The 17163-nt window shown below is 37.1% G+C and overlaps 1 protein-coding gene across 4 annotated transcripts in view; it reads right to left on the bottom strand.

Moving 5' to 3' along the window:
- Window positions 1–17163, bottom strand: part of SVEP1 (sushi, von Willebrand factor type A, EGF and pentraxin domain containing 1) — a 193148-nt gene that overhangs the window by 74329 nt on the left and 101656 nt on the right. For all 4 annotated transcript variants that reach the window (XM_035016093.1, XM_035016091.1, XM_035016092.1 and 1 more), the window contains 8 exons: window positions 16494–16655; window positions 14531–14692; window positions 8307–8468; window positions 7823–7914; window positions 6597–6693; window positions 4354–4467; window positions 2997–3110; window positions 1978–2179 (listed from right to left, as the gene is read on the bottom strand). In XM_035016093.1, the coding sequence (XP_034871984.1) occupies window positions 1978–2179; window positions 2997–3110; window positions 4354–4467; window positions 6597–6693; window positions 7823–7914; window positions 8307–8468; window positions 14531–14692; window positions 16494–16655 (1105 nt within the window). The remainder of the gene's footprint in view (window positions 1–1977; window positions 2180–2996; window positions 3111–4353; window positions 4468–6596; window positions 6694–7822; window positions 7915–8306; window positions 8469–14530; window positions 14693–16493; window positions 16656–17163) is intronic.

Raw genomic sequence — 17163 nt, 5'->3', positions numbered from 1 at the left:
GATAATATCAAATGCTGACAAGGGTGTTTTAAACTGGGAAATCTCACATAGTGAGTAGAACTACAATTTGGCAAAGTTGATGGTCTGCATTCCCAGAGCCTGTATATTCATTTTGACTTACGTGCTCTAGGAAACTATTGCACGGTGCAAAAGGACACATGTAATGAACATTTATAACAGCATTATTCTACATGTTTATGAAGAGAATAGGAAAATAAACCATGGTATAATCATTTACTGGAATACTAATCAGCAGTTAAAATAAATAAACTAGAGCCAAATGTATCAACCTTGACAGCACATAATGTTGAGTGAAAACAAAACCCAAATTGCAAAAGGATGTATATAGTATAATACCAATTACGTAACATGGGAAACTATACTATGCATTGTTTATGTAGTAACATACGAAGTCTGAATGAGAAAGATAGACACCGACTTCAGAACAGTGGTTACTACTGAGGAGGAAGAGGCATGTGCGTGCGTGCGTGCGTACTGGAGGAATTCCAAAACTATCTTTAAAAGGTGTTTTTTTAAAACAAGAGATATGAATCAAATATGGCAAAATGCTAATGTTTGATAATTACCATGATGAGTGTGTGACTTTTATTGTTCTTGGTAATTTTTTGTATGTCTGAAATATTTTGTAATTTAAAAAGGACCTGTCCAATACATGATAATTAACATTGTCATTAGCAGGTTTACATTGGAATTGACAGGGGGAGGTCTTTACTGAGTTCTCTGCATTTGATGATAAATCTATTTTGGCTAGAATTTCACTCATCTTTATCTGCCCATGTTTGATATTCTAGCAATCCAATATCCTTGTCTATGAAATAGGTTCACTTTGGGGACAACCAACATTCCCTTTGAATTAGGAGAGTTTACGTTCACCTTTCCTCTAGTTAGGATTTAGACAAATTTGGTATTCATCAATTGTTTTTGACTCTGGGGAGAATTTAGAACTCTTGTTATCTGGAAATGTCTCATTGCTTCTGGTTAGGTCAGAAGATGTAAAAAGCCTATGAAAAGATGAAGCTACACTGCTAAGACTTCCTTTCCACATCAAGAGTGAAAGTCTCACCGGCAGAATGGGTTGCCTATTTCTTCTGGATCATGCCCTGGGTATTTGTTGGGGGGACAGTATTGAAGGGGGCTGAACCACAAGAGGACTGGGAAATGTTGCAACTGGGGTACTCTTTTCCCCCTTCCTTTTAACTTTTATAAACTTCCAGAGACAGTGGCATGTTGAGGATAATAAAGTTCCCTAAGATTTTGCAAGCAAGACCGGTCCATCTTTTGTACTGCAGAAGCCACAGACCCTTCAAGGGGAACAGGATGAGTGTCAGTTGTCAAACTGTGCTCTCCTGGCACCCCAAGAGCTGCCTCAGAAAGACGAAGTATGTCTCCTCTACAAATACTACTGTTTTCAACCACAAAAGGTTAGGTTTTATTATTTTACTTGTTTCCATTCATATTAGATTTCTTAAGAACCAAGGGTTACTAAAATAAAAGAAAAATGTTTGAAAACCACAGACATAGAATGTAGACTGGCTCTGTGACAGGTTGATGGCACAATTCCTTTTGACGTTAGCTAGTGCAAAAACTCCGGCTAAAATACAAGACACTTGACAATGAGTTTTGTCTAGTGCTTCGGTATTTGTTTCTGTGTTACTCTGTTTCTTTTCATCTTTTATGACTTCCCAAGTACACAACGGTGGTTTCCAAATCCGGCTGTGCATTAGAATCATTAGGGAACTTAAAACATACAGGCTGCCTATTTAAAAACTACAGACTCTACCCCAGACTTAGTGAATCAGAACCTCAGGTGGTGGGGAAAATCTACTGCCGCCTATCCTTGGGCTAGAATTAGGGAGTGGCTGACTTGGGACTTGAAGTAATATTCCATAAAGGCTACAGAAGGACTAATGGTTGAGAAAAGAAAACCAGTGCAAAGAACCAGGCTTAGGGTTTTACCTGAAGCTATTGGCACCATCTTTACAGGTAGCTCCATTTCTGCATGGTTGACTGAGACACTCATCCACGTTTTTTTCACATCGGGTACCCAAAAATCCAGGAGGGCATTTGCACAAGAATCCCCCAACTTGATCTTCACAGACTGCATTATTTAAGCATGGGCTTGACTGGCATTCATTGACTTCTGTTTCACAGTGCAGGCCTGGGGACGAAGCAGGGTGAGAAAGAGCCCAAATGTTAACTAACCCCCCTGGGAAACTAGGATCGAAGTGTTGACTTCTTGAAGGATGTCGCTCCTAAAGCATCGGAATGGAAGCTGCCGAACTACTGGCCTCTCACACTGGTTTGAGATCTACTCTTGAATGAGCTTTGGCTTTTGTAAGTCATTTTAGGATTGTGTTTTGGATAATCTGCTCTTTTGATCTTAGGTCTTTCTGAAACTAACATTCGTAACGGACATCTAATTGAGACTATGTTAAAAAATAAAACTAGGAAATTTAGTTCAAAATTTTCCTGTTTCTTTGACCTTGCTTTCTTCCTGTTTCTTTAACCTTGCCTTTTTCCTTCACTGGTCATTTTTTTGGGGGAACTCTCTCTTTATAAATCATATATATAATTTATATATATGATTTATATATATGATATATATCATATTGTTTAGCATCTATTTGTAATATGATCTTACATGATTTATTTCCAGTTCCTTCTTGAATGTTTATCTTAGCATACAAGCTCTTGTCTTCTCTATGTCTCTTTCTCTGTCTCCCTCTCTCGCTCTCTCTCACACACACATACACACACTTTTTTCTAAGCTGTTTGTGAGTAACTGCACCCCTGATGCCCTTTGACCCCAAAATACTTCAGTGTGAATTTCCTCAAAAAATAAGGACTTCCTCTTGGATAATCACAGCATGGTTACAAAATCAGAAAATGAACATTAACATAATATAATGTTTAAAAATGTAGTAATTTGTGGTGCTTTGCAGGATAATATGCCAACGCAGGAAGAATGGGCTCACCTGTGTATCCTTTCATACAGGTGCAGCGATAGCTAGCCAGACCATCAACGCAGGTTCCTTTATTTAAACAAGGACTAGAGTAACACTCGTTTATATTTTCTTCACATAGTTTCCCTGCAAAGAATCACAGAATATTTTAGCTTGGAGAAGACCTGAAAGTTATTTTAGACGAATAGTTTTCAAGTAAGCTGTTCAGGTGTAACAGCAGAACAATCAGAAATTGTGGTTAATATGTTTGTGAAAAACTTTGCCAAATAAACTGAAATAAAATGTTTTCTTCCATTCTATTTATTGCAAAAATTTTCTAGCAAGAAAACTGACATTTTCAACATACAATGGAAAATGATAACTATGAATAGCTAGCTTTTTTTTTTTTTAGTTAGGATGATAAGTGTGATCTATTATAAAAATTTTATATTATTTTCTAGTTGTTCACCCCTTTGTTGAATTTATTCCTTCAGTTCTTAAATATGACTTATTTATCTACTAGTTGCAGGTTTATACCCTTAAAAAACATCCCCAGTAACCCACTCCCAGCACCTGACAACTACCATTCTACTATCCATTTCTTTCTTTTTAAAAAAAATTTTTTTTTTTTTTATTTGAGACAGAGAGAGAGAGAGAGAGCACAAGCGGGGAAGAGGGTCAGAAAGAGGGAGAAGCAGCTATCTGCTGAGCCCGACATGGGGTTCGATCCCAGGACCCCGAGATCATGCCCTGAGCCGAAGGCAGACACTTAACCGACTGGGCCACACAGGCGCCCCTCTACTATCCATTTCTATGAGCTTGCTTTTTTTAGATTCCACATAAAAGTGAGATCATACAGTATGTCTTTCTCTGTCTGACTTATCTCACTTAGCATATGCCCTCAATTTTTATCTCATGTTGTTGCAAATGGCAGGATTTCCTTCTTTTTATGGCTGAGTAATATTCCATTACATATAACTCAATCACATTTTCTTTATCCATTCATCCCTTGAGGGACACTTAAGCTTGCTTCTGTATCTTGGCTATTGTGAACAATGCTACAATCAACAAACCTTCCAGATAATGATTTCATTTCCTTTGGATAGATACCCAGTAGTGGAATCACTGGATCATGCAGTAGTTCTATTTTTAATTTCTTGAGGAGCTTCCATACTGGTTTCCATAGTGGTTGCACCAACTTACATTCCCACCAACAGGGCACAAGGGTTTCCGTTTCTCCACATCCCCACCAACACTGTTATCTCTTGTCTTTCAATAACAGCCATTTGAACAGGTGTGAGGTGGTATTTCACTGTGGTTTTGATTTCCAGCAATGAAATTTTAATCATTCCAAGGTTTATATTGTAAAAACAAGAAACTTTCTTCTTACCTGCGTAACCAGGCGGGCATTCACAAATGAATTCCCCAATTAGGTCTTTACAAATTCCACTGTTGAGGCATGGCAGTGAGCTGCATTCATCAATGTCTGTTTCACACTTTAAGCCTGAAATGCAAATGAAATACTGAAGGACAATCAAAGAGTGGGATCAAGAGAAACAGAACCATGATCATTTAAAGGTAATTATCTCAATAATCTGAATTTATAGGGAGTGGTGGTGGTGAAGGAAAGGGCAAAAATTCCTTAAGTGCTATCATCTAGTTAAGTATTTAGTGAAAGTACTGCCTCTTTCTAGAGATTCAAGATATCTTGGGGCACCTGGGTGGTGCAATCAGTTAAGCATCCGACTCTTGGTTTGAGCTCAACTCTTGGTTTGGGCTCAGGTCATTATCTCAGGGTCATGAGATTGAGCCCCGTGTCAGGCTCTGTGCTCAGTGTGGAGTCTGCTTGAGTTTCTCTCTCCTTCTCCCTCCACCCTGCTCTCTCTCTTTCTAAAATAAATAAATAAATATTTTTTAAAAAGATATCCTTATAAGGAGGGGAGCCTGAGTGGCTCAGTAGGTTGGGTTTCTGACTCTTGGGTTTCAGTTCAGGTTGTGATCTCAGGGTCCTGGGATCTGGGCCCTGTGTCAGGCTCAGTCGGTTAAGCGTCTGCCTTTGGCTCAGGGCATGATCTTGGGGTCCTGGGATCGAGACGGGGTCCTGGGATCGAGACAGGCTCCTGAGATCTAAGAAAGCAGACAGGGAGTCTGCTTTTCCCTCTCCCTCCCCCATGGTTCCCCCCCGCCTTACTCTCTCTCAAATAAATCAATAGATAAAATCTTAAAAAAAGGGAAAGATATCCTTATAAGGATACATAAAAGGTAGCAGAAAATTCCAAGTTAGAAGCTGGGGGTGGGGAGGACAGGGAGGAAGACCTGGTAGCATAAAATTAGTTTCACTCCAAAGTGAAAAATGTAGAGTCATATATACTTGCTATCAAGGCCATTTGGCTGAGGAGTGGGGGTGGGGCTAAGTCCTGCCAGATTTCAGCACATATGCAAGGTGTCCCAGAGTGGGGACATATCTTCTGATACAGTGCACATAAACTATCTGTGGGCTAGCTCTGCCAGAAATCCATGTTCTTCCTCTACACCAGGGAATCTCAAAGTGTGGCCTCTGGACCAAGAGCATCAGCAATTACCTGGGAATGTGATAGAAATGAAAATGATCAAAACTTCTCTAGACCTATTGAATCAGAAATTCTGGGTTAGAGTCTAGTACTCTGTGTTTTAAGAAGCCCTCCAGATGATTCTGATGCACATCAAAACTTGAGAACCACTGCCCAAATTATGCCCTTTCTCAACCACCACTTGCTTACAAAATTCTGGGACAAGATCCATTATTTCTTATGGAATGTCAGGACAAAAATTTTTATAAAAATTGAGACACACACAATATACATATAAGCAAGCTGAAATAAGTGGAATGCCAATATTCTTGATAGCCCTGGGCTACATTCGTCTTCCAGTTTTCCTTTTGCTCATTTTGTGGTGAATTCTTTTATTTTAATGCCATCTTTCTCATTGAAATGACATTTCATGTTAGCTCTACAAAAGTAAAAAAAAACGCAAAAACTGCATTTCTAAGAGAAAATAGTGAATTATTTGAAATAAATTGCAATTTTAAGATATAATTCATTTCCCCCTCAAAAATTTTATTTCTGAACGGAACTGGAATGTGAATTACACTATAAGAAAACATAATTCTTATATAATTTCTACATAATCAAGTTCAAAGCCATATTGTTTTTCCAAGAACGGTTTCCAGAAAGATAGAAACAAAGCAACAAATCATAGCTATTCATAAGAACTTCCACTAATGTGAAGCCTATTAGAGAAACTGGAGTTTGTTTAAAAATATTTATGCTGGACAATCTGTTCTATGTTGGGTAACATATCATACATTTAAGTGTGTTAGAGTGGAACCTTGGCCTCTGAAACTGCATTCCTATTTAGATTGTGAGCTATGATGTGACCTTTTCATAGAGAAGATGGTTCTTTATTCTTCCTCCAAAATGTGCAAGGAAAACTGTTATTTGTAAGATATGTACACTTTTTTTCACCTTGGTTTATCTTGTTCAACCAAACTTTTATGCATTGATATAGTCCAATGTATTTATCTCATAGTTTGATGTGCAAACCACAATGATTTCATCTGAAAAATATACTAAAATTTGCATTCGTCTATGTTACCTGTATATCCAGATGGACAGAGACAAACATAACCACGCCCAAGCTGTTGGCAGGTTCCACCATTGTGGCAGGGGTTTAAGAAGCATTCATGGAAAACCTACCGGTGGCAAAAAGAAATCTATCAGAGACAAAACACTTCAGTCATTTCGAAGCAATGCTGACTATGGAGTTTGAAGGTTTGCAGTATTAGACAGGTGGTTCCTTTTTCCACGTGAGTTCGCTCAAGCTAGCTGGACCACTGCCTGCATAATGTTGGTGCCTGCCACATATGGACACATATGATACATATTATTCTTGAGTGATATTCTTAAGTGATATTCTCCATTTGAGATGCTTTAAAAGTATAAAGGATAGGGCCCCACCCCAGACCAGCTAATCAGAATCTCTGAGAGTGGGATCTGTGAATCCTTATATTTTCAAGTTGGCCGGTGGATTCTAATATGTCTTCAGGGTCACTGCTCTAGTGGTTCTTACAAATTTCTGTGTCTGCTAGGCTCAGTTTCAAATATGACTTACAAAGCCCTTAAAGGCCAGTATGTTTGGACAAGACCGTAGGAAGTTAAAATAAGAAATACAACTTTATTATCCTCCTTAAAAATACTTAAAGCCAAAGAATTCATCATGACATTGGGCTAGGTCTATTCAGAGTAATGGTTGAATCTACCAAAATAATTGGTCTTCACTAGTCTTTTTTTTTTAAAGGAAAACAATTAGTTACGTTCATGAGTTATGTTTCTTAACATACATTATTCCAATAAATGATCTTTTTTTTTTCCTGACAAAAAATTTAAATAATTTTCATGAATGTTGAGTACTCTTCCTGCCAACCAGCAAAGGCCTTTGGCTAAACCAAATGCCTCTTACTCAAAATGATGGGTTATGCTTGAGGTAAGTGTTAATTATTAGTGAATTTAAAGGTTCCCCACATCTACACATTCTCTATGCCAGCCACTGTTGGGGAAAAGCCCCAATTTTTTGGTAGTTAGAACTTTCCTAATGCTGCATTTTTGGAAAGTTCTTATTAGAAGTCACAAGTAAATACTATTATTCATTGATAATGTTCCTGAGACTTCCAGGTCTCAGGATATTCCAGATATTCCTGGATTCCAGATATTACTCTGGTAGTTTCAGCTCCGGTAGTTTTCCTCTGTACAGCATGTATAATGACAGAGTGTTTTTCCAAACATTCCACTGGAGAAGATTGTATAAGTATAAAAGGGACTTGCCTGACTGCTGACTTCATACTTCTTTTTAATATGTCCAGGAGAAGCACGGGGTACTATACTTTCCTCTGCTGCTGAGAATGTTGAGCTAAAAGCTAGTAAGATTAATAAGAAAACATGAGAAAACCATATTAGTGTGTGGTACATATTGCCCATAAGTAGATTCTACCTAAATACTATGGTCAATGTTCTAGTTCTCAGAGTAGGTAAAGTCACATGTATTTTGTTTTAGGAATAGTAAAAAAGAGAGTATATAGATGGATGGGATACATCATTAAATCCCAGACTCTCAGAAAGAAACTGGGAAGTTATCAAGTTCAACGTTGCCAAAGTAAGAATCTTTGAGTCACTGTCATCAAAAAGGCCTCAAAAGACCAGACACCCAAATCCACTGAAAATAGTGATATTCAGAATTGAAGCTACGACGAGACAAAGACAGGTCTCCAACACATGGGATTACATAAGAAATGAACTGTATCTTTCTTACTGGAGCAATCTGTGATGGATCTGGTACCACTGGTGGCTGTAGTTCCATGAAAGGGACAAGATAAGCAGAAGGACTTTCCTGAATTGGGTTGGTAGTAGTCTTGAGGACATGGATAACAGGGCATTAGTCCAGAACGAGAGAATTCTCCTACTGGACAAGGTACTGCAAAGGTAAAAAATCATTTGTGAGTCCAAAACAACATAGTTTACTTTTAAAAGAAGTGCATTAACCCTCACTTGTAAGAAAGCTACTGAATTGCTAATATATTCTCTTGCACATATTTAATACCCATACTATCTTATCACCCACATAAACATTCTGTTGTTTCCTTCCTCTCTTAACAACACACATTAACTCAATAAAAATTTGAATTGATCATGTAATACTGTATTCTGAGTTTTCCACTTTACATGATATCCTCAGCATTTCACAAATTGTTAAATAACATGGTGTTTAATAAAAGAAAAATATTGCATGCCATTGACAGGACATAATTGAGACACATTTTCTCTACCATTGAACATTTAGGTTGTTTCTATTTGTTAGCTATTATAAATAATGCTGACATGAAATTTTCTGCATAAACCTCTGATTCTTTCCTAGGGATAACCGTTGAATTTGAACAGCTGAATTTGAGTAGTTGAATCTATAGGTCTAAAGATAATGGAAAATTTAAAGCCAATAATATATAATGTCAAATCATCAAAAAAATATGGTTCTAACTTATAGCCCCATTAGTAATGTATGGAATTGCTCTTACTGCATACTCATTACTGATAATGATCATTTAAATACTTTTTTTCAATTTGAAAGTGAAATGGAATTGCACTGTTATTTTAACTTGCATTTCAATGATAAATTAAGTTCATGTTTGTCAGAAAATTGTATTTCTTCTGTGTTGTTCTCTTCTGTATGGGGAAGAGGGCCTTTTTTTTTTTTTTTAACTTTTAAACCTTTTAATGTCATTTTGTGTTAGACATGCTTTTTATAAACAACATCCAGTTGAATACTGTGATTTAACCAAATCTGAAATTCTCTTGCTAATAATTGGTAGAATATTAACCAAACAAGAAATAGCTTCAAACATAACATGAACCTGCATTTGCTTTGATAAATTTTAGTTGCTTTTGGCAGAACTACAGTGGGGCAGACCAGTCATGACTCAATCTTTGGGTTGGGATTTTAGATTGTGACCCAAAGATGAATTCAACATGTTCTTTTCCTTGTATGAACTGGTCTCATCTGCATGAGCCCTTAAACCATTATGAACAGAGAAAAACCACTAAAACTATTAAGACTTGTCTCGTAAATTTAAATAGAAGACAGAATGCAGAGAAGTAGCTATTTGGGAATCTCAGCATATTTATCACGTAGGCTTTGGATTTTTGTTAATAAAAATTAGTATGGCAGAAATGATTAGCAATGTGGTTGAAAAATTTAGAAATGCACTCAAGGCTCAATGGGGCAGGATACTCCAAGTAATGGCATCTCTTTTTTTGGTATGACCATAAACATTAAATAAACAATAAGGCATTTGTGGTAATCTCAAGATGTTTAGATCAAAGTGTTTAAGCAGAAACAGCCATTCACGTCTTTTGCAAAAGTGCTCTTTTATATCACTGACAAAAAGTCAGGAGTCAAACCAAGAGATGGCAGAAGATATCATAAATATTAATGCTTGTACCTCTGAAACAAATAATACATTATATGTTAAGAAAAAAAAAAGAAGATAGCAGGAAGGGAAAAATGAAGGGGGGGAAATCGGAGGGGGAGACGAACTATGAGAGACTCTGGACTCTGAGAAACAAACTGAGGGTTCCAAAGGGGAGGGGGTGGGGGGATGGGTTAGCCTGGTGATGGGTATTAAAGAGGGCACGTATTGAATGGAGCACTGGGTGTTATACGCAAGCAATGAATCATGGAACACTACATCAAAAACTAATGATGTAATGTACGGTGATTAACATAACATAATAAAATAAAAAAACAACAAAAAAAAGAAAAACAGATTTCTTCTGGCTACATCTGTTATATTAAAACTTTAAACTATAAGTATCTTGGTCAAACAAGATACTTGTTATACCAAAAATATTTGTTATATTAAAACTTTTTTAAAAACATTTTTTAAAGGATTTTATTTATGAGAGAGAGAGAGAGTGTGCACAAGCCGGGGCGGGGTGGGGGGAGGCAGAGGGAGAGTGGGAAGCAGACTCCCCACTGAGCAGGGAGCCCTAAATGGGATTTGATCCCAGGACCCCAAGATCATGATCTGAGCCAAAGGCAGACTCTTAACCAACTGAGCCACCCAGGAGCCCCTAAAACTTTAAATTATAAGTATCTTTGTTTCACCAACAATAAATTAATCTATTCTTTGTTGCTAGATCTCAGAGTTCTAGACAGGGTTTTGCACAAACATATTAAAAGGTTGCTGAGTTTATTCTTTAAAATAAATAAATAAATAAATAAATAAATAAATAAATAAATAAATAAATAAAGTTGCTGAGTTTAAAATGGGTTTTCTGAATCTTAAGTTTCAAAAAATGATTACCTATTTGGAAAAGGTAACTCCAAACAGCTAATTAAAGTAGTTAACTGGAAGCATAGATCTTCCACTGGTAAAGGTATAAAACTTTGGTTTGAGAAAATATCTATGAGTGTGTATGATAAGGTAAAAATACAAATTGTGTCAGTGAAACCAAGATGCTATGATGAATTAAACTCTTTTGCACATACAATTTTTTCGGCACAATCTTACCCTCAAAAAGAAGACTATGCCCCTAGAAACTGACAGAATGCCAAAAATTATACTAATACGTAATAATAAAATCTTAAGATTAAAAATCAGCAAACTGGTTAGTGAACACGTTGTTGTGACATCTATACTTTGTTTTTTGACATAGAAAATGTAAATTTTCATGTGAAAATTAGCTTAAATTATATTCCAAGGGCAGACAGTTGTCATCAGAAATATATTTTCCAGGAGTGGACAATCAATACTTAATGTATTATTTACACATATAGTAAATATACATATACACATATAGCATATGTATGTGTAAATATAACATACATACATAGTAATAGCATTATCTGTAGTACATAATACAGTATTAAATACACACACATGCACATATACAGAGGCAGTTCCTGATGGTCTAACTTCCTAAGAAGAGAGGGGAGAAAGTTTCATTTTGAATCTTGACCAAAGAAACTATGGTTTCTGAGTCCATAAAAATGGGACAAAATCCTTTTAACTTCTACTCAAGAGAGAAAGAGAGAGAGAGAAAGAGAGAGAAATCTAAGTATACCAAAAGTGATTTTAAAATAGAATTAAAAATAGAGCCTTGAAATGACCAGGAAAAATGTAATCTCACATGTCTGTTCCTGGACAGTGTTAAAGATAACATACAGAGCCCTGGAGCCAAGTGAATTTTGCCTTTTAAATGGGTTTCCTAAGACAAATTGAAAGGTCAGAGACTCTCATCCTAAGTCTCCTTTTAACTTCATCCTATAGGGTTAGGGTAAGAAATGTCATCCTGGCTCAGCAATCATCTTTCCTTTTTCTACAGGACGATGTGTAAACAATACCATCACCAAAAAATCATTTGTGGGACTTATTCTTCAGATAAAAGTCATTTTTAAAAAATGAAAAATTTCTAGGGCACCAGGGTGGCTCAGTTGTTAAGCATCTGACTCTTGACTTCAGCTCAGGTCATAATCTCAGGGTCGTGAGATCGAGCCCGGCACTGGGCTCCGCACTCAGCGGGGAGTCTGCTTGAGATTCTCTCTCTCTCTCCCTCTGCCCCTGCTCTCTCAAATTAATTAATTAATTAATTATTAAATAAAATGAAACAAAATATTTCAGACTCTTGAGTTTGTAACCACAGACCCATAGATATTTAATATCTTAAGTAGTGATAAAAGATGAAATGCATGAAATAAATATTACTTTAATACTTAAATATAGTAGCTGTGTTGATTATATTTTAAGTTCAACATGCTAAACAATGCAAAAAGTGATACTTTAGTAAAAAGTGAGGTAAACCATAAACATACATATAAAAAGAAATCACTACAGAAAGAAAAACTAAGGAAGGAAGGAAGTTTAAAACTAAGAAAAATTTTAAAAAATAAATAAATAAAACTAAGAAAAATATACATAAGGGACTGTTTTAGAAATCATACACATGTAAGTTTAAAGTAAGATGGTGTTTATTTACCACCACAGGGGAGAGTGCTGAGTGTTGCTGTTCCCAACTCACTCATGACAAGAAAATGTGGTTAAACTTGTGCTGGGAATATATTAGGAGAAATACAGCAGTTAACAGAAGTTTAGAGACTTTCTGGGAATCATAATGGCTTAATTGGAATAATTTGGTATTAAACAAACCTCAAGGCTTATTTGGGAAGCTAAAGGGAAAAATCGCCAATTTTGAATTTGTTTTACTGTAAAAATCCTAGTTACTTTTGTGGTTGGAGGGAGAGAAAAAGAAAGAGAATTTTCACTGCAGACCTTCTTCCAAAATTCATCTGTATATTGACAAAATAAGAGTCTCTAGTAGATCTATTTCAGCCATAATGTGGAGTCTTATTTGCCTTTTAATAAAAAAAAAAAAAAAAAACAAACCCTCAATGCTGGTATTACACAACAGACATGGTTTATGAGTTTCAATCAGGTCCTAGTTAATTCTCTTCTCTTCAGTGAAACGTCAAGTTAATGAATACTGCTTGCCCAATTCCTCAGGTCTAACAGACTTGTATCTACTGTGATCCTACTACATTGAGATAATATAAGCAGATGGAGTATATAAAAACCTGTAATTATAGTAGGCTTCCCCATTTTCTCCCTGCCTCACTAATTTATGAGGACTACATCTCCTGAGATGAAAGGCTGGACACGCCCCTCCCAGCGCCATACAAAAATGTCCTATGTACATAGTTGTTTTCTGGGAATTTGTTTCTAACCGAATGCAGAGGTATATATGACTGGGGTACAATGAGGCTGTGTGTGTGTGTGTGTGTGTGCGCGCGCGCAGCTTGAGAGAAATGGGGAGCAAACAGATTGGTCTCTTAAAAACATTGCTATTCAATAAGGGAACAGTTTTTTAATTTTCAGATGGCCACAGACCTTAGATTTTTAAATAAGGGTGTAGAAAAAGGGGAGGATATATAATTTTTAAAAAAGTCATGTTTCAGCCAGCATGTTTGTTCTGTTCCCAGTGACATAGCAGAGGTAGGCCAACAACTTTTTATTTTTAATCGAGTTCCATTGACTTTGCAAAGTACGTGGAGTTTGGAGTTCCTGGCAGCAGGATGACCTTGACTCTTAGTTTCACGGCCATTTTAAGTTTTCATCTTTTTGTTTTGTTTACATCTTCTAGCCTTTACTGTGCTGGAAAACTGTACTTGGTAGGGATGTTAGAAATACTTGAAAACTGAAACTCTAATCTTTTTATGTTTATTGTGGTTTTCAACATATGGTCTCTGGACCAAGTAGAAGCAGCATCCCTGGCAAATTAGTTGGAAATGTAAATTCTCAGGCCCCACACCAGACCTGCTGACTTAAAAATTTGAGGGCTGGGGCCAGCAATCTATGTTTTTAAGCCCTTCACGCTGACATTTGAGATCTGAAATTAGTCGTACTCAATTTTTCCTGTTACTTTAAGAATCACTGGGGGCAAGGTGGGGGCACTTAAAAAGAAAACCAGACAAGTTAAGTCAGAATGTCTGGGAGCCAAGATTGGGCTTCAGTGTTTTAAAAATGCTGAGGTAAATGTGCAGATAATTCCAAAGTGCAGCCAGAGTGGATAACCACTCACAAAAACCTGCAAACTATAGGAAATGAAATATCATAATTCATAAAATGTCTTTTTAGAGTTTCAAGGAACATGAGACAGGACCTCACTTCAGAAAGGAAGAAACGAAGTTCCTAGATGAGATGCATTTCTACCATATAATGAAGCCACATGTTTATTAATGTTGAATACTAGCACCAAGTCTTGTACTTTTTTTGTGTGTTCCTAAAGTCACCAGCACAGTGTTTATATTGAGAGTGTTTATACTTAAGCATTGACTGGCTGAATACATGGAAACTCTCCATGAAGAGACAGTTATTTACATTCTTTGCATACAGTAGACATATGGTTTTGCTGAAAATAGTCCACTCCTCCATGCATAGAATCTATGGGGTTTGAAGAAATATCAGTGTCTAAGGCTTTGATAACCTCCACAAGCAGAAATATTCACGGCTCCTCTTTTCACAGTGGAAGTATTTTCTGGACACGAGACGCAACTCCGGGAACCAAATGCTGGCTGATAACTGCCCAGCGGACACGATTCACAAATCTCAAGCCCATTTGATGAGTAGGTGCCTTGTTTGCACTGAGCTGAAAAGAAAAATGTAATATGGTTAAGAATGATGACATTAAGCTGTACAAAACACAAAGTACTCCAAGCATATAGATGGTAGTTTCAGACTGCTTCATGCTTCTCTGCGCTAATAAGCTTTAGACTGATTTCCGGTTACTTTCTTTATTACCTGGCATAGCCACAGAGAAAGCACCAATAAATGGTTTTTGAGTGAAGTTAGAAATCTCATCTCAGAAAGGTGTTTTGACAAGAACAAGTTGTACAGAGGGGAACTTGTTCTTGTATAAGTTCTCAGCTTGTACTCAATTCTCTGGAGTAACAGAAACAAAACCTCAAATTGGGCGAGAGCCTCATAAGTACACGGGCACCTTTGTTTCTCTACGAATTGGCCCTCTTATGTCCCCCTATCTGCAGACCCCATCGGAGGGCTGGTGGAGTAGAAAGTACAAGTAGTCTTAGCATGAGGCCCAGGGAGATTAAGCAACTTTCTAAGATTCATAGCAATGGTTCTGTGGGAGAGCAGGACTAGGGCCAGAATCCTCAACCCCTAGTGCACAATCCTTTTCTTCTGCTCTTGTTCTCCAAACGATGCTCATTGTCAGCATTTTTAGCGCACTTCTAATCACCTAGTAGAGCTCTCCAGTTTCTATTTGTCATTAAGCAATCACACCTGCATTTGTAACAACAGCAAGGGGCACAGTTCTGAAATTTCTTTTTTTAGGTGTATCTTTTTTTTTAAAGTTTGTTTGTTTGTTTATTTATTTATTAAAGTCATCTCTGCACCCAACATGGGGCTCAAAATCATGACCCCAAGATGAAGAGTACCTGCTGTACTGACTGAGACAGCCAGGAGCCCCTTAGGTATATCTTATTGTAACTTTAATCGTGAAAGAAAATGTTTCCATCAGAAATGTTTATTGAGAATGATAATAAAATGTTTTGAAAATATGGAGTATTTTAGTAGCAAGAATACATGCATATTAGTAACCTATAGTTATTAATTTCCAAGTAAGTGGAGAATTGATCTCATTGTATCAAATATTATTCTAACAAAATGCAAACTCATGATTGCTAAAATGTTATGAAAGTCCTTTCCACCAATTAATTTGAGATTCGATAAAAAAATCTGAGCTAATTGATAAATGCAGATTAGAATTGGGGCACCTGGGTGGTGCAGTCAGTTAAGCATCTGACTCTTGATTTCCACTCAGGTCATGAAATCAGGGTCCTGGGATCGAGCCCCGGGTCAGGCTCCATGCTCAGCGTCGAGTCTGCTTGAGGTTCTCTCTCTCCCTCTGCCCCTCCCACTTGTGCTCTCTCTCTCTCAAATAAATAAATAAATCTTTTTTAAAAATGTGGATTAGGGGCGCCTGGGTGGCTCAGTTGGTTAAGCAACTGCCTTCGGCTCAGGTCGTGATCCTGGAGTCCCGCGATCGAGTCCCGCATTGGGCTCCCTGCTCCTTGGGAGCCTGCTTCTCCCTCTGCTTCTCTCTCTCTCTCTCTCTCTGTCTCTCATGAATAAATAAATAAAATCTTTAAAAAAATAAATAAATAAAAATAAATAAATAAAAATAAAAATGTGGATTAGAATTATTGACAATGGAGTTTGACTTAGAGCAACAGAATGTTCCAAAGGGAAAAAAAACAGACTTCTTTAAAGTGAGGGAAACATTAAGGTAACAATTTAAAATTAAAAGAAAAAAATAAATCAGTGAAATTGCTTGTAGTAATGCTCTTATTTCATCCTATTTGCCATTTAGACTTCATACGTGAAGGTAAAATTCAGGCTTCTGGTCAAAATGTGCACTAGGCCATTACCTTTGCATTCTGAGATGCTTCTTGAATGGAGATACTCAGTATATGTCCCAGCTGGACAGGGTTTGCACTCCAGTTGCCCTTCTTCATCCTGATAGAATCCACGCAAGCAGCTTTCACAGATAGAACGTTCCAGAGAATAAAAGGTTCCCAAAGGGCAATTGACTGAAAAGAAAACCAACAGGAAACACTGAAACCAGTAAACTATAGAAACGGAACACATTTAGGTTCCTTTTTCCTAAGGCATGAAAATAATAAAGCATGCTTCCAAGTACTAAGCTTACTGTCAGAGGTTTACTCACAAGATACACCTTCCAGAAATGTATTCCTAGAAACAAACAGTAAGATTTTTTTTAAGAAAATGAAAATTCTTATTGCCCAAGCTTAGGGCTTGTGTGATAGGAGCCTTAAAGTGTGGGTTAAACCAGGTCATCCTGGGAAACATATAGCTAACAAAGAAAAGGCTGCTGTAAGGAAAGAATAAAACGTGAACACTTAGGTTAATCTGAGGTTTCAAGATACGAAAAACAGTTTCTTAGCTGTTCCTCCAAATGGTTCCCTTATGAAACTGACTGCTGGTCTATTACAGCATCATTTCTAGAAACAAAACCAAGCAAAGGTTGTGAGTCTAAACCAGGTGAGTTAAGCAGACCCTCGTCTCTGCTTACAGGAA

This window comes from Mirounga leonina, unplaced genomic scaffold (assembly GCF_011800145.1).
Source record: "Mirounga leonina isolate KUSES-001 unplaced genomic scaffold, KU_Mleo_1.0 Mir_170, whole genome shotgun sequence".
In the NCBI taxonomy this organism is placed as follows: domain Eukaryota; kingdom Metazoa; phylum Chordata; class Mammalia; order Carnivora; family Phocidae; genus Mirounga; species Mirounga leonina.
The sequence above is the reverse complement of the archived record's forward strand: the minus strand, read 5'-3'. Positions and strand labels throughout refer to the sequence as shown.